The sequence below is a fragment of the Mya arenaria genome, chromosome 15 (genome assembly GCF_026914265.1).
Source record: "Mya arenaria isolate MELC-2E11 chromosome 15, ASM2691426v1".
Classification (NCBI taxonomy): domain Eukaryota; kingdom Metazoa; phylum Mollusca; class Bivalvia; order Myida; family Myidae; genus Mya; species Mya arenaria.
The window spans coordinates 8,267,850-8,285,728 of NC_069136.1; the positions used below are offsets into that span (position 1 = coordinate 8,267,850).

At 35.4% G+C, this 17,879-nt stretch overlaps 1 protein-coding gene across 4 annotated transcripts in view; it reads left to right on the forward strand.

Moving 5' to 3' along the window:
• The window catches only part of LOC128219628 (probable ubiquitin carboxyl-terminal hydrolase FAF-X), a 49,736-nt gene that overhangs the window by 4,193 nt on the left and 27,664 nt on the right, over positions 1-17,879 (forward strand). For all 4 annotated transcript variants that reach the window (XM_052927513.1, XM_052927516.1, XM_052927514.1 and 1 more), the window contains exons 2-21: positions 2,144-2,293; positions 3,721-3,933; positions 4,950-5,062; positions 5,556-5,668; positions 6,116-6,221; positions 6,896-7,011; positions 7,707-7,773; positions 8,119-8,303; positions 10,776-10,914; positions 11,252-11,404; positions 11,978-12,082; positions 12,417-12,515; positions 13,059-13,166; positions 13,459-13,578; positions 14,375-14,528; positions 15,212-15,351; positions 15,939-16,010; positions 16,507-16,610; positions 17,209-17,326; positions 17,622-17,765. In XM_052927513.1, coding sequence (XP_052783473.1) covers positions 2,152-2,293; positions 3,721-3,933; positions 4,950-5,062; positions 5,556-5,668; positions 6,116-6,221; positions 6,896-7,011; positions 7,707-7,773; positions 8,119-8,303; positions 10,776-10,914; positions 11,252-11,404; positions 11,978-12,082; positions 12,417-12,515; positions 13,059-13,166; positions 13,459-13,578; positions 14,375-14,528; positions 15,212-15,351; positions 15,939-16,010; positions 16,507-16,610; positions 17,209-17,326; positions 17,622-17,765 — 2,511 coding nt within the window. In that variant the 5' untranslated portion in view covers positions 2,144-2,151. The remainder of the gene's footprint in view (positions 1-2,143; positions 2,294-3,720; positions 3,934-4,949; positions 5,063-5,555; positions 5,669-6,115; positions 6,222-6,895; positions 7,012-7,706; positions 7,774-8,118; positions 8,304-10,775; positions 10,915-11,251; positions 11,405-11,977; positions 12,083-12,416; positions 12,516-13,058; positions 13,167-13,458; positions 13,579-14,374; positions 14,529-15,211; positions 15,352-15,938; positions 16,011-16,506; positions 16,611-17,208; positions 17,327-17,621; positions 17,766-17,879) is intronic.

The window sequence follows — 17,879 nt, forward strand, 5'->3', positions numbered from 1 at the left end:
GTTCTTGTTAAAAGCCCAAAGGCCATTTTTTAGCTTTAAGTTCTGTAGTTTGAGCATTCATCTTAACAAAATTGTATGTGAATGTTTAAGTTATGCACCTGGTGTCATTACTGGCCACACCCAGGGTTCACAGGTTTGGTAAACATAAATCTGGAAAGGTTTGAAAATCTTTTTGTGTGTTCGTGCATCCATCTCAGCACAATTGATTGTGAATGTTTGTTCAAATTGTTCAATGTTGTCCTTTACTATGAGTACAGTTTTGAAAGCATTTTTTTTTTGTCAGATGACTTTTACTTGGCACATATTAAAATAGTTCATGCAACTAATCTGCTTACAATACTTTCTGGGCTCAGATGTTGAACGTGCTACGTTTTCAGGTAACCCAAACACAAAACATAAACTATATGTCTGTTGCCTTTTACCCATACATACATGCTCTGGATTGATATGACCACAAAAGCCATGCCAGTAGAGCATAGGCCCTTTTGGGCCTCTTGTTATTTTTCATTTCAAGTTGGATTTCTTTTCTGCTTTTTGAAATTTGTCATGTCCCATACTGTTCATACATCATTTGGATGTAGAATAAAAATTTAAAAAAAATGAAACTAAATTAGAGATATGTTTCATAATTCATATTTAAATCATAATTAAAGTAATATTAGTATCCAGCAATGTTTGTGTAATAATTAAATAATTTGGAAATGACAAAATGTTACAAATTCACTGTTTTGAGAGAACCCCTCAGACTCACTGCATAAACCAAATGGCGATCTGCTCTGGTTAACTACCCACACTTCACTTTTATCGCCAAATTCAAACAACGCATTGATGAAAGAAAATAATGTTAGGCATTTCTAAGAGCTTATGTATTGGCATTTCATAAATGCATAAATTGTTTACTTACACATTGTAGTTGGACGAAAAGTTCTCGGAAAAAGCACATGTTGCAATCAAAACGAGACTGGTCACGTAAACAGTTGCATCAATCGTTCGGATGATACAGATTATTTTGAAGTCAGATAAAAATAATATTTATTGTGATTTTCACTTATACTTTAAAGTGCATAACTGCCAAATTTCATAAAAAATATAATTAAATAAATTTGATAGCGTGTCTTCAACAAGAGAGTGATCCGCTAATGGTTGTGATCCGCTAAGGGTAACTTGACTGTACTTAAGAAAAATGTACAGTTAGATCTTGGACAAAATTGGCTAGTTAAAATTTTCTGAATGGTTGAATAGTAATTTTAACAATTTATTCACCTATTTAGATTGATGATTTTCAAACTACAGGCAACTTGTCATTTAGGAGGTTTACTGCTTTTTAACTGAAACTTGCCATGTTATATTTACTAGTAAAAATCCTGTGTAATGTACAGGGTTTTTGAATTTTTCAGCAAGTTTCTAGTCAGTAATGTTGATAAATTATTTGTTGGAATTTTATTTAATTTATATTCCCGGAATGGAAGCCATTGTAGCTAAGCAACTGTATAGTATAAAAGACAATATTGCCTATTTTTTCCACAGCGTTAAAAAATACGGTGGGGGCTTTAAAAGACAATCGGTTGGGTAATCAGAAACATAATTAAAAAATTTAGGCCATAGTGTAAGCTTACCGTATATATTTGATTAAATTCTTAAAATCTAATTGATATGTTTTTAAATTACTTACCACATTGACCAATTAATGTAACTGTACACTTTTAAATCAGTTGCTACTTGGAATGTTGCCTATTTTTTCTATGGAACGCAAATTACCTTTTCAGCAATTTATTATTTGCTCAAATAACATTTATCAATAATAAAATTGCGATTATATTTGTAAAGCTGCTCCGATTTCTGTCTGATTATACACTGCTGTAAATTGAGTGTGCAATGATTTTGATTCAGACTTGTGAGAAAAATCAACGACAAAACAAAGTCACCAACTGTTGATTTTTTGTACTGGTTTCCAGTCACATTATTGGTTCCAGGGTATTTGAGCTATATTTAAACATAAAATCAAAATATTTTTGCTACCTTATGCCATTAACAATTCTCAAAAACTTGTTGATTGACCACCAAAAGCAAACTTGAGCATATTATTTAGCCAAAATAGCATGATATTATTGCACTTGTATAAGATTTGATTCCATTCCTTTAGAGGGAGAGATGACAATAGTGATGCGAGGCAGCCCGGCAGGGGGGGACACACCCCAGGAGCCCCAGCAGGCCGGCCAGCCAGCCACTGCCCCCACTGTTCTTCAACCTGGAACAGCTGTTCCCACTCCTGCAATACCAACACCTGCTCCGGGTATGAACATTTGATTATAAACCCTGTTTTATGTTTTATTACTTGACTGTAATACAACCTAGTTTTCTTAAAAACTGATAGTTTTGTTTTTCTTCAGCAACAAATTAAACTTTATAAACAAGAACAAACTGAATTTCAATGAGTGTCTTATGTGTATCATTCTGATATGAGTAAATGTTTTCAGTTCTAATACAGTGGAACCTCACTAAACCGGATCTCCACAAAACCGGAATCCTTGGGATACCGGACCTTTTTCAGAGTCCCGGTTTTCCCCTTCTATTTTCAATGTAAAAAAATCCCTACAAAACCGGAATTCCGGATACCGGACAAAAAATCGAGAAAATTTATTAGTTGTCAACGTAATTTTACCCCACAAAACCGGACGTTTATTAGAGCAAACATGTCAAAATAATTTTGTGTATTAGGAATTCGCGAATCGCGTGTCACTTTGTTTTGACAGCCGGTGCGTCGTTAAATATTAAACCTGGATTGTTGTGTTAACTCGATAATGATGAAAATGCGCTGTGGATTGACTGTCGCGCAATAAACAAACGATAATCAAACTTGTGAAAAGAAAATTGATTGAAACATTAATTTGTTTGTTGTAGAAAATAAAGAACTAGAAACGGTTATTTAGTGATCATTTTGGAGGGTTGTTTTATCTAAAGACTTCTATGATTGAATCAAATTAGAGCGGTGCGTTAATTAAACTATCAAACATACTAAACAAGCATCAAATTACGCGAGTTGTTTTATTTCAAGACTTGGAAAAAAAGATAATTATGAAAACGCAGAAATGTTTAATTATGCTTATCACTTTTGCAAGTGCTTTAATCATGTCTCAACCTAAACGTCGGATAATTGAACTGTCCCTAGAGGGCAAAAGCCTTTAAAGGTTAACCCAGTTAATATTTTGAGTAAACTTACTCCGTACATCAAATCCTCACTAAACCGGAATCCTCACTAAACCGAAATTTTGCCCAGTCCGGACCTTGTCCGGTTTAGTGAGTTTCCACTGTAATAAATTTAGTATTTCTGATGCTGTTTGCCCATGTGAAATAGAATGAATAATTTGTATTTAGTATCATTCATTTAAAAAATCCTAATATAGTAATTACACAGTTAATTATATAATATGTATAATGTTATCGGTGGAAGGACTTTTTCATAGAACTAAGAGTTGAGACTTAATTCTCTATGAAACAGAAATTAATTCAAAGTAGCAAGTGGGCTTTTTTTTCTTGAAAAAAAACAACAACTGTCAACTGCTCCAAATTGTTTCAGATTTTAGCTTATCCTTATATTCAATATTTTGTTTAAATGTTTTATACATCAGTAAGAACTTGAAAGTCGTGAACATCTGCAACAATAAATCTTGTATGTATACACTGAGAATTGTACTCAATGTGTTCCTCATTTTGCTCCAGGTTTAGTTTCTACTACAGTAACACCAGTTGCAGACGAGAATGGTCAGGGCGATGCCAACATGGAGACAGGGGAAGACGGGGAGCCAGAATTCCCACTCACAGAACTCGCCCGTCTGGATGAGATGATCAATCGTCCACGCTGGGTTGTTCCCGTCTTACCAAAGGGGGAACTAGAAGTCCTTCTAGATGCTAGCATCAAACTCTGCAAGGAAGGTGAGAGGCTAAGGTTATGTTGAAATCAGCAAGGAAGGTTAAAGGATGAGGTCATGTTAAGCTCTGCAAGGAAGGTGAGAGGATGAGGTCATGTTAAGCTCTGCAAGGAAGGTGAGAGGATGAGGTCATGTTAAGCTCTGCAAGAAAGGTGAGTGGCCGAGGTCATCTTAAGCTCTGCAAGGAAAGTGGGAGGCCAAGGTCATGTTAAGCTCTGCAAATGTGGGAGGCCAAGGTCATGTGAAGCTCTGAAAAGAAGGTGAGAGGATGAGGTCATCCTAAACTCTGCAAAGAAGCTGGGTGGCCGAGGTCATGTTAAGCTATGCAAAGAAGTTGAGAGGATGAGGTCATGTTAAGCTCTGCAAAGAAGGTGAGAGGCCAAGGTCATGTTAAGCTCCGCAAAGAAGGTGAGAGGATGAGGTCATGTAAAGCTCTGCAAGGAAGGTGAGAGGATGAGGTCATGTTAAGCTCTGCAAGGAAGGTGAGAGTCCAAGGTCATCTTAAGCTCTGCAAGGAAGGTAAGAGGTCGTGATCATTTTAAGCACATCAGTTATGTCTTAAACTACCATACTCATTACCTTAGTATTGTTGTTGTTGTTGTTTGTGTTGAAGCAACAATGCGAATTATTTGCATAATGGTCATATTTAAATAAATGTTTTAAAATATAAAAACAGAACTTGGTAGACATTTTTACAATGATATTAAGCAATGCCATAAGTCCCCTAACTCTGGCTGAAATATATTTCTTTCGTTACGGCCTTTTAACAACTGAAAACACAACAACATAATAAAGATAAGTGATAGCATTTTTGGCATTTGCTTTGGAAAATTGAAACAGAACAAGCCAATGTCAACTGGATTATTTTTTTATTAAGTTGGACATTTTCAAAACCAACACATGTGACCGCTCTCAGGTTTTTAAGGAAATAGAGTAACTTGGAGACTTCTTGCTTGAACAATGAAAATGATACATTTCTGTTGAAAATTTGACAGTATTAAATACCCTGATGTTTTTTAGGGCTGGACACAAGGAGTGAAGCCTGTCAGCGATTCTTCAGAGAAGGACTGACTGTGTCATTTACAAAGATCATGACAGACGATGCTGTCAGTGGCTGGAAATATGAAATCCATGTAAGTATTGATAACCTGCAGTTTTTGGAAACTGTTAAAGCTTATATTATGTTTACTGATGCATTTCTTTAAATTTTTGTAAACTTTTCTTAACCATTTTTATATGAATGTTAAGATAATCATTGTAAATTTAGAAACATTTACATTTACAATTTAAGTATTGTAAGGTTTTTATTATAGTTTATGATTACGTTATACAAGATTTTTTCAAGGTATTTTTCTTGCATGAGAAAACATTAAATCCTAGAAGTTGAATGATTGGCTTTTGAGTATATATTTAAGAATTGAATCATATTTTTCATGATTAAATGTAGTTTGAACACTTTAGCTCGATTTTGCAAATCCATAAAGAGCATTAGCTCTTTAAATAATTGTTGCTGAAGTATTTAAGAATGCCTGTAAATTCTAGATGAAGTGTGTTAGATGATGATACATTCCACTACAAACTTGTTACAGAATTTCATAGCCTGAAACTTAACCTGTTGTATTGTAGAAATGTATCCTGAAGAATGCTGAAAAGCTTGTAGAGCTGTGTATTGTGAAGATGCCCCAGGACTGGTTCCCCTTGCTTGACCTGCTGGCCATCATCGTTAACCCCCAGTGCAAGTATGTACAGCCTAGTGGTCTACCTGTATCGTTAAATTACATGGGCTAGGATAAATATATCAGTTTTTGATTGGTTTTCAATCCATTGATGTTACCGAAATTGACATCCCATTTAAATCAGATTGTGTATTCTCTTTGTGATTACCAAGTTTGTTAAACAGAAGAATCTATTAATTCAAAATTAAAATCCATGTTTATTTGTCTGTCCACGGGCAGTATCCCATAACGCCTTAGACTTAACCTCTTTCTGAAAGAGTAGAATCAGATTTTTTTTATTGGAATGTAAAATTAATTTGTAAATTGACAGAATGGAATCATTAAGGCATGTCTGAGGATAAGTGTAAGAACTATATTGAGTATGAACAGTTATAATGTTATGAATGTTCATTAAATGAAATGAAGGGGGTTGTGCATAAATCAGTTGTAAAACTAATTTCTTATTTTCAGGTTTCACAACTACAACAGTACGCGCACTCCGGAGACGGTGCCTACAGGTTCCAACCTGGCAGATGACGCACTGTTTGCCAGGCCCCCAGACCCACGCACCCCAAGGGTTAGTAAGGAGTTTAATCAGTTTATGCAATAAGCATTTTGAATGTCAGGAAAAAAAATGGTTACTTGTACCAGGTCTCCTTTTAACCTCTCATATTTCAGACACTAGCTTTAGATACCACCCACAGAAGTTTCTCCAACAAATCTTGTGCCAGGTATTACAGGATCAAGCTAATCTCACTATGTTTGTGTTGGTTTAATTTATGTAATTTTCTCTTTTATATTTTTTGAAACTTTTAAAGGATAAATATTAAGATAATCATGGATTTCTCTGCTTTGGTGGAAATTAACACAAGCCCTACACTGGTAAAATGTCTTCCAGGCTTGCTCAAGTTCTGAATTGTATATAGAAGGGCTTTTTAAAAAACGAGTAGGACAAGAATCCGGGCTTATTCATTCAAAGTCTGATTTTGATGACTGGTTAATTCAGTCAAAAACAAGCTAGTAATTTGACTTAATGAATTATGTTCTAGTCATATTCAAACCAGTTAAGTTAAAGATAGTTCAAGAAATTGTGGCCAAAAGCTTGATTTGTTTAAACTGACAAATGAGCTACATTAAATGAGTATTAAAAGGAAAAACTTCAAAAGACCTTGGATCCACTCAATACTTTCAGTGAATTATGTCAGATGCTTTCCAGCAACATGTGTAGACACAGTCAATGTTTATTTACAGGGTTGGCTTGTGGACATGGTGAACAAGTTTGGTCAGCTGGATGGGTTCCAGATGCTACTGGACAGATTCCTATCTGGCCAGTCTCTCTCTGTGCCACTTATAGCTGCACTTATCAAGTAGGTGACCTTTAGTTATAGTGAGATTTTCTTAAAGAAGCACTCATACTCCCAAATATTGAAATAAGATGTACCACAATTAATTCATTTGTTTTAATTTAACGAAAAGGATGGATAAATATCACAATGGTTCAAATGAAGGATGCCATGTTTAATTTGAAAGAAAGATGCAGAAAACATGGTATTTCTGATATATGAGTCAATAGTTAATCACTGTAAATGGAATCACCAGTCATTAAAAATTTGTGCATTTTCACCTATTAAATAAACGGTCACAATCTTGTTATCAGAATTAATACTTTCTATAAATGCATTATTTAGTAAGTAGTCAAAGGTTTATCACTCAAAATTTATGTTTGTTATAAATGTGTATGGATTGATTTTAAATACAAGTGTCACTTTAAGAATTGGTTTCAGTTCCAATTGTTTTCATTTTACACAAGGTGATCAGTGATTCTTGGCTACTAAACCATTGCTTCCAGTATTTTTATGTTTCTTTTGGGAACAATTTACTCCAGCATGATTCAAACAATTTTCTGCATGGAGAAAGGAGTTGAAATGAATTGAAAAAAAATCACAAATATTCTGAATAGATCTATATATTTAATCAGAAAGGTACTTCCATTAAAAGTAAAACCTACTTTATTATACAAGTGAACAGATTTTTCAGTTAATACTTTCCTATCCTTTTACAGGCCTTTTGGGTTATGTGCAGAAGTTCTAACTCCACATACAGTTCAAAAATACTTGATGCCTATCGTGGTAAGTGTTGAAAATGTACCATTTCAAACAATAGACAATAATGTTCAACATATCCAGACTAAAAAACGATCATGATAAAAAATCTCTCTTGATACAGGAAAAAATATGGTCATGTTTATGAACATAATGATAGTCTAGACTGTTTCACAATACACTTGAACATGTAATTACAGACATAAAGTCAAGTCGATATTTGTTCAATGTCAGACGTTATATGTACAACATAGAGTCTAGCTTGCAGACTAGTGCCAGTCATTTACTTGAAAAACTAACCATCATATTTTAAGTAAAGGAAATTCCTTCTCAAATTTTTTTTTATCATTGTAAACTATGACCATTTCTTAGGAACGAGTTCCAGTGTTCCTTGAAGAGCTGACTGATGATGAACTGAAAAAAGAATCAAAGACAGAAGCAAAAAACGATGCCCTGGCCTCGATTATCAAGGCTCTAAAACAGCTGGTGTACCGACTGCCCAATATGGAGGAAAAGATCAAAAGTCTGGAGATTTTCAGGCTTAAGATGATCCTCAGGTCAGGATTTAGAACTTTAGGGCTTTATTTACAAGATATTGACAATTTTGTTGTATTTGTTTTCATGTATATTTCAAATTATGCTCTGATTGAAAATCGGGTTAAACTTGCATACATTGAATTTATTGAGTCTGTAATACAGGGCTCTCACGAGAGTTCGCCCATTTGTATCATCAAAGCGACATTGACTTCGCCGAAAATTTTAGCACATTGTAAATCTGTCAATCAGCGAGTATTTGGCCACTGTCCCATTAGTCAAAACATCACAATAAGCCATTCATAAAATTTGATAATCTCCTAATCCGATGATTGGGCCGTGTCATCCAATACCAAAACATCGCCGGTAGGCGGAGCTATCGAAAGTTAACCAATCAGAATGTACATTGAGAAGACCCTTATCAAATGATATACATTCGTTAAAATGAGATAGAAATGGCGACATAAATATGAAAAATCGTGTCAAGCATAAATGAAGTTAAAAAGTAATTGGTATATGTATTGAACAAATAATGCAAGACATTTTAAACATTGTTGCTTTTGAAGCAGACGGTCATAGCCATCTTGGGCCATCGGCAAGGTTCCGCTCAGAAAATCAATAACATGACGTATCACCAAATATTTAATATTGGTTTTAGTGAAATGCAAATGATAAAAAAAAAATGATTTGTAAACACAACAAATATAATTTGTTTTGCTTTATGTAGAGTTTTAGTACTTAAAGTATTTTCCTCCTGTTTACGATGTCAAAAAAATCGGCGAGATCGCCATTTTGTCAGAACAATTTTAATTTCTCAACCTCCCATTATGTATTGGTAAAGTTTTCATCAAGGACAGTGATTTAAATGTCATTTGGTTCTTAAATGCCAGCATATTTAAAATCATTTAGCCAGAGACAAGTAAATAACAGCATAGCTGAATGTGACATTCGTACCCAATTCCGAACGTACCAAAATAAGATTCGTCCCCCTACTATATTGTCAGTTAACTTATAAGTCATTTTGATTGTTTCAAATCCTTAGCTGTCTTGGTTTTTGTTTCATTTTAGATGCTATTTGGAGATAAACTATGTGACATTGACAAATACACTTTTGCTGAGCCAAAAACGATACATTATTTTATGAACATTTTATATAGTTATAGCAATCAATTTGAATGTGAATATAAACTGAGGTTTGGTATGGCATAGTTTTTGCATCAGGTGTTATGAAAAGTATCACTTCTCCTTAAAGTCTCCCCACTTCTCCCTAAATTGACTGAAGGGAGAAGTCACTTCTCCCAAAATTTTCAGCCTAGTGAGAGCCCTGTAATATATAGGGAAATGAAAGATAGGGTAGTGAAAGGCAGACAGTAACTTCCTGGTAAGGTTTAATAGAAGTGTATGACTGATATTTTCAATTGATAAAATGTTTATAAAGTTACTACATCTTCAAAGCCCAACAATTGAGAATGGATCAGTTGCTAACAATTAATCAACTCACACCTTCCGAATTCAGAAGCTGAAAGTGGTTTAGTGGTATAAACAAATATGTGTCCACCTCTCATTTAAGAAGGTGTGGGTTCAAACCCTACAGGGGTTGAGGATAGACTAGTGTAGGGTTTTAGCCATTTTTTTTAAAAAGGACAGGGTGCTTAGGGAGTAAAGGGCACATTTAAGAATTTTACCAACTTCATGAATTGTGCTTAAAAAGCTGCACTCTCACAGATATACCATTTTTACAACTTTTTTATTTTTCGTATTGGAAAGAGTAAATTTTTGCGTAAATATCTAGAAATCAAATGATATAAGATTGCTGACAAAATATCAGATAATAGATTTTCATATTTCTGTTCGAAAATTAATGTTTTATAGCTAACTAACGGTTTAAGAAAAATGCATAAAACATCAATTTTTGAAATATGATATAAAGATCTGTGATCTAATTTTTTGTCAGCAGTCTTATATAATTGGTTTCCATGGATTGGCTCGTTCCAAGACGAAAAATAAAAAAGTTGTCAAAACGTTCAATCTATGAGAGTGCAGCTTTAAATAATAAGTAATAATAAGTTTCTACTGCCGAATATGTTAAGTAAGCAGTGTGAACAAATTTTTGATAGTCTTAAGCATTTATTTCTATGAAGGCAAAAGGGTGCACATGCTGGTCTCAATGAGGGCAGGAGGGGGCAATAAAAAAAGGACAGATTGCAGCTTAAACCCTAGACTAGTGGTATTGTTGTCACCAAAGAGGTTGTGATTTCAAGTCCTACCAGAGGAACATTCTCTGGACACCAGTACTGGTTTCTTCTCAGAAAACTGACTTGAGAGTCATTGTAGTATGCCTCTCACCCAAGAGGTTGTGATTTTGAGCCCCACCATGGGAAAGTTTTCTGGACACCAGTACTGATTTCTACTCTGGAGACCGACTTGAGAGTTATATGAGCTTTCATATGTCTCCACAGCTTAAATAAAGCAGTATAAACTACATTTCTCTTCAGGTTGCTGCAAATATCCTCGTTTAATGGGAAGATGAATGCACTGAATGAGGTGAATAAGGTGATAGCGAACGTGTCATACCACTCCAGTCGACACACGCCGGCCGAGGAGGATGAATGGCTAACTGCGGAGAAAATGGCTGTAAGTGGGATCGAGAAGTTGGCCTTGACTGGTATTCAATGCTATCAGTATTAGTTGAAACTAAGACCAATGTGGCCAATCCAATTGTGTTTTGTAAATAACATGCCTTTTTGTGTTGCATCATTTTTTTCCCCAAAGTCACTTCTGGCAAAACTGAATTTAATTATGTAGTTTTATTTTGGTTCTATTTCTCCAGCAAATTTTAATTTCAAATCTTAGTTTTCTGACTGCAGGAAGTCCTATATTGCGACACATTTCTCCAAGCAGGAGGTGCAATCCAATTCACATCAAGTCAATTTTAGAATAAAGTATCACTTTGTTATTCTGTTTTTCACAGGAATGGATCCAGGAAAATGAAGTGCTATCTATTGTGTTGAGGGACAGCCTACATCAGCCCCAGTATGTGGAAAAGCTGGAGAAAATTCTCCGCTTCATGATCAAAGAGAAAGCCCTCTCTCTACAGAACCTCGATAAACTCTGGGAGGCTCAAGTAGGTTGTTTTGATGACAACATAATTAGTGCAATGTTCCAGTTAAATCAAGTTTTAGTCAATTTTAAAATATTTAAATTGCTTAGGACTTTTCTGTAATGAAAAACTGACTTATATAATAATGATGTCATTGTGTATTTAACTTCTTAACTCTGACTTGATAAGCCTGATGTGATTAACCCAATGACAAAAAGCGTTTCAAATATTTGCTGGGGTTTTTTATTAGTGAAAAAAGCAAATAACAAATTATACTGAAAACTATTAAAATCAAAATACGGTATGCACAGAAAAAAATCTTAGAATTATAACTGATTTTGATTTATGTGCGTTAATGCAGTGTGAAAGCACAGGTCCGATAAGGTTACCGGGGGGTAACTCCTTGCTTGTTGCCTCTCACAGTGAACATTTGTCGGTAGAATTTTTTTACCGTGAAAAAATTGCATCAACAAATGTAATCCAATATAGGTTTATAGGCAAAAATCAATTATTTTTCCATCAATGCTCATGCAGAAAAAAACAAAGCCTGTGTTGCATGATGATGAAACATCATGAGTTTCCTGATTATATTTTCAGTCCGGGAAGCACGATGCCATAGTGAAGAACGTTCATGATCTGCTGGCAAAACTGGCCTGGGACTTCTCCCCGGAGCAGCTCGACCACTTGTTTGAATGCTTCCAGGTAGGGAGAGATGAGGCAATTTTATGATTAAATTTGGTTGCGCCATTTTGAGATAATATTTGATAAAGGAAAAAGAGTTTTGGTGTAACAAAAGTCAATTGTAATATCATATAACATGTGTTTGTAGAGCTATGTACATGTTTAAAAAACACTGATCAAAATTGGTTTGAATGATGATGGTGCACTGGTGCTGATTTTGATGATGATGATGATAATGATGGTGCTGATGATGATGGTGGTGGTGTTGCACTGATACATCACTGGTGATGATGATCATGATGATGTTTGCTAATTCCACAAGTTGTTGACAACATCATGTGTATTCACTGTACAGGCGAGCTGGCAGCATGCCTCCAAGAAACAAAGGGAGAAGTTACTGGAGCTGATCAGACGACTGGCCGAGGATGACAAGGAGGGAATAATGGCCCATAAGGTGGGAAAAATATATGTTGTGGCTTTAAATTGTGTGTTCTGAAAGGCTGAAAATTTGCCCATTGGATTCTAAATGTACCTTAAAAGAGTGTTAAAGAGTGTTCAGAAGAGATTAAACAATGAGTACAGTTAAAAATTGAATATTACTGGCTTTAGTTGCAGATAGACAATTCCACAATTACAGTGGAATGGATTATCACCATGTGACTGTATTTTCTAAGAAATGTGTAAAAGAACATTGAAAAGAATTAATTAATAGTCTTTTATAAATCTGTAATAACAAAATGTACTAAAAAACTTCAGCTTGTCGCTGAAAATTAACAATACATCAAATATTGTAACATATTTATTCATGTTATGAACAGCTGTTTATGTGTAAATGTGGTTCATTTATAATTCATTCATTTTCTATGTCTGATACATTTATTGTAACTGTTATGGAACCCAGCCGTTTGGGAAAAGTTACCATTAGAAAATTAAGAAAAGTAACAACCAAATAAAGCATTATGTTATTAAACAGTATCTGTGAATCCACTATATGCAGGTGCTGGGGCTGTTATGGAACCTTGCACACAGCGAGGATGTGCCCACGGAGATTATGGACCAGGCCTTGTCGGCACACATCAAGATCCTGGACTATAGCTGCAGTCAGGTAATGGGGTTATTGTGCAGATAAACATGCTTCTGGCAAACTTGAATTAGTAATTAATCATTCTTCTTAATTGAAGCAGTAATTAACACGAAATCTTGACATGTGTTGAAATTTTCTTTATGTTTAAGAAAACGTATGAACAATTAAATATAAGACGATATCGGAGTAATCAGAGTTTGATAAGAGTTTTTCAAGTAAAGTCTGAATATAAGTCGTCAGATCATATTGCTTGTCAACTATCACACCTTTAACAAGAAATTTTTAACTACTTTCTTACTTGTTTAACTAACAGCAAGACCGTGATGCCCAGAAGATGAGCTGGATCTCCAAGTTTGTGGAGGAACTAAAGAACGACAAGTGGGTGTTGCCGTCCCTCAAACAGATACGGGAAATCTGTCAGCTCTTTCCAGAGGTAAATGACTGTTTTTATTGGCTGATTTTTCATTGTTAAGCCTGTTACTATAGCTAATCTGATAAATAATAGGATAAAGTCAATTCCTCTGTAGTTTGATATCACAATATATGCTTAATATTCTCCTTTCAAAGAGTTTGGATACTTTTTAATCAGTATCACAATAAAATATTAGTAACTAACTAAATTTTATTCCATTAAATCAAGTTCAAATAAGGTGTTCAGCTAAATTCTTAAAAGCCTGTAAATCTGTTGTATTCAAGATGTTTTGACAAACTAACCCGTGTAGGTCAATTTTATTTTTTTTTTATTGCAAAAATTGCTCTAAGATAATACAGAACTAAATGTTGGTTCCCAGGCTTGAAACCAGTGGGCAGTTTCATGTAGAATCCTAGGAGCTATTTCCTACCTGAAAGAGATATAAACTACTGATAAAAGGCTTTCCTAGGTACAAATATTCTTAGTCCTGGTGTCAATTAGGAGAGACCCCAAGAAGGCTTTTGTTATGGTGGACTGAACTGGCATAACTTGTAAATGGCAGGCACATCACAGTCTTCTATAACACTTCTGATATAACTACCTGGCCGTTTGCAAAAATATCCTTGACTTAATTCATGGTTAACACATTGTTCATACATGTAAATAGCATTAAGGTGAAACTGCAGGGCCTGTCCATATAACATTAAACTTTACCAATCCCTAATTTTAAAGGCAAAGTTATTTCATTTTTAACTCCATAACAAAAGGGAGAAAAAATCTGTATACTTAAATGCAATGTTGTTGTGTTACATTTCAGGCTCCCCAGAACTACCCCCACGTGCCTAACAGAGTATCACATGTGTATTACCGCAACTCGGTGATCAGCATCCTCCAGACGAACCACGCCATTGTGATGGCTGTCGCTCAGAATCTCTCCGCCTATATGAACAAGGCCAGGGCTTATGCCAAAGGTAAGCTTCATGATTTAGTTTCAGTTAATTCTTTACTTTAGCTTCCTTGTCATAACAACTGCAACTTTGCACTTGTAGAATTCCAACCTACGATTGTTTGGGTTAAACAGAGACTAGTACATCTCTTGCTCTCAAGGTTACTGTATTCCATAAAAAATTCTATAAGAGCCATTTATGGGTATAACTTATTGATATAGAAGGACCAAACTTCTGTAATCAGGTCTCAGTGTTCACTGCCAACAGTTTAAACAGCAGTTACAGTAAAGCATTATTAATATGATGTGAACCAACACACATCTATGTAATGTTTTGTGCCATGTTAATTGCAGTAAATTTCATCGCTATCTCCTCTTTTTGTTTTCAAATGTAAATTTCAACATGGAAGGTGATTAAATATAGTGTGAGAATTTCTAGCATTAGGCCAAATTTCTATTCTCGTATGAAATAGGCAAAATCCCATAAATCCCATTCTTTAAAGTTAAAATTTTCTATAAGTTCGAAAGAATTGAGGTAGGTTTGAACCATCAGGCAAGCCTGAATTTCTATACATGAATAAGTTGTTTCAATGCTTTTCTGAGGGTATTAAGGCTACAAATAAAAGTCAGAGTTGAATAATCCTCAACATAAACGTTGACTATTTTTATCAATCTCTGTTTCACACTGATCATCTACCTCCCCTATAGAGCACCCAAGCGTTGATCCTGTGGATATTTTACATGACGGGAGGTTTAACCATGTGGTTCAAGTACAGGAGCGGCTCCGATTTCTCCGCTTTCTCCTCAAGGACGGACAACTCTGGCTGTGTGAATCTCAAGCTAGACAGGTGGGTGGCATATACACAGATTATGTCCTCCTGAATGCTTCATTATTATACCCCCACAAACGAAGTTTGAGGGGGTATATGGGAGTGAGCTTGTCGGTCGGTCAGTCTGACGGTCGGTCTGTCTGTCGGTCGGTCTGTCGGTTTTCATGGTTTCCGGACGATAACTCATGAAAGGCTAGACAGATTTGAACAATTTTTGGTACACAGATGTAACATCAGAAGATACAGGTCAAGTTCGATATTGGGCTGGTGGGGCCAAGGTCAAGGTCACTGTTACTAAAAATAGAAAAACGGTTTCCGGACGATAACTCATGAAAGGCTAGTTTTTCTTGTCAGCAGTGTAACTTCTAAATTACTCAACAGATTTAAATAAAACAATACATGCATGATAAAAGAAGATGCAGTGTGCAGTTTCAATTTGTATTAAACATTTTAACGAAGTCCAATTAATTTGAGCTGTAAATTTAAGCACATGTAGTCGAGTTATGCCGTTAATCGTCAGAGAAAAGAAATAAAAGACATAGTTTTCTCGGCATTGCTCTTGTTTTAGAAATACTAGTACATTTTTTAAAATATGTATATTTCAGATATGGCACTGCCTTGCAGAGAATGCCATCTACCCGACAGACAGAGAAGCATGCTTCAAGTGGTTTGCAAAGGTAATGTACACTTCCCTATGGAATATTGTTTAAGGATAGTTGAGTACTTAAGTGACTTACACATCAAAACCATTGTAGATTTTGTTTGTAAACCTTTGGTATTCTACAAATGTTGGTGTATACTTGTTTGTAGAAGAATAGCCTACATGTACTTAACGGTTTTGGAGTAGTTTAAGGTTTCAACTGCCACATATATTTAGGTTGTATGTATTGATAATTATATGATTAGCTTTAACAAAGCAATGGAATCATTTGCTTATCTAAATCACTCAATTCTAAGAAAGCAGAAGTGTGCACATGCTGGTCTCCATGACGACAGATGGGTGTTACCAAAAGAGGGTAGGGTGCAGCACCCTCCTATACCTGTATAACTGCTAAATTTATTGTTTAGATAATAGACTGCTTGAAAATATGTAAAATAACAACTGACAATTGTGGGTAAATGTGCTTGCTTAGCTTTTTAAATTCACTTATGTTTTCTCCATATCTGTTGTAGCTTATGGGGGAGGAGCCAGATTTAGATCCAGAAATAACGAGGGAATTCTTCGAGAAAAACATTCTCCAGTTTGATCCCAGTCTGCTTACAGAAAATGGAATGAAGTAAGAACTATGAACTGGAATATGAGGGTTGTTCCTGAAGATCATGGACTTTTTGATATATTATTTGTTTCAACTGCTGAATTTTTGTGAAAAAAATTGTTGAGGTATCTTTTCAGAAAATATCCTTAACATTTCTTTAGTTTTAAAAGTTTGGCAAATATTACATTGGGGACTCTCAAAACACAGTGACTCATTTAAGGTCAATGAATAATGAATCACTGTCCTTTGGTGCTTTAATATATTATTACACATATAAGCTACTAGATGCAAACTGTGGTGTATTGAAGCATTTATTTATATGCAAAACAGCAAATAAACAAACTCAAAGCCATTAGAAAGCTTTGACTTATACTAACTTATTTAAGCTCGATTGTGACAAAAGCTGTTAGCTTATAAGATCACTCTCAAGTCTGTTTTCTGGGCAGAAACCAGTACTGGTGTCCGTCCATTTGAGAGGCCATGAGAAAGTACCTCTTGCGGGGATCGAACCCACAAGCTGGGTAAGAGGCGGACACCTATACCTCTAGACCACTCTCACCCTTTAATATCACATTTTAGACGTTCTGTGAGACTGATTTATACATGATGTACATTTCAGCTGTTTTGAGCGTTTCTTCAAGCATGTGAACGTGAAGGAGAATAAGTTGATCCAGAAGCGTCGGGGCGGTTACATGATGGAAGACCTTGAACTTGTGGGATACGACTATCTTTGGAGGGTATGGGATTAATTGTTATTAAATGGAAAAGTCATTTGATTGTTGTCAATTTGTAAGTTAAGTATCTGCTGGTGTTGGTGTTTGTAGTAGATTCAAAAAGAAGTTAAAGGCACAATTCACCGACTGCATCAGTTACCTGTGTAAGAGCACTCCAATTTTAGAAAATAGAGCCAAGAAATATTCCAGATAGGGGCAAAAACCAACAGGAGTTTGTCTTGGTCATGTGTCGGAAGGTGGAGCCTGTGACCTTTATACATCAAATAATTGTAATGGTTTTGTTGTTTATTTACCCCAGGAGGTGATGCATGGGCCTGAGGATGTTGCTGAGAAGGCTATCACTCTTCTGAAGGACACCTTCACCAACCTGGGCCCACGTCTGCAGCAGTCACAGGTGGAGATACATGAGGACTTTATGCAGACCACCATGGACAGACTTAAGGTACGTTCCAGATCCTGTGTGTGATATTATTTTGCAGGGTTCTGACTACAAACATACCTGGCCCCATGAACAGGCTCACAGTTGAATGAAGTTACATAATGATATTATGCCTAT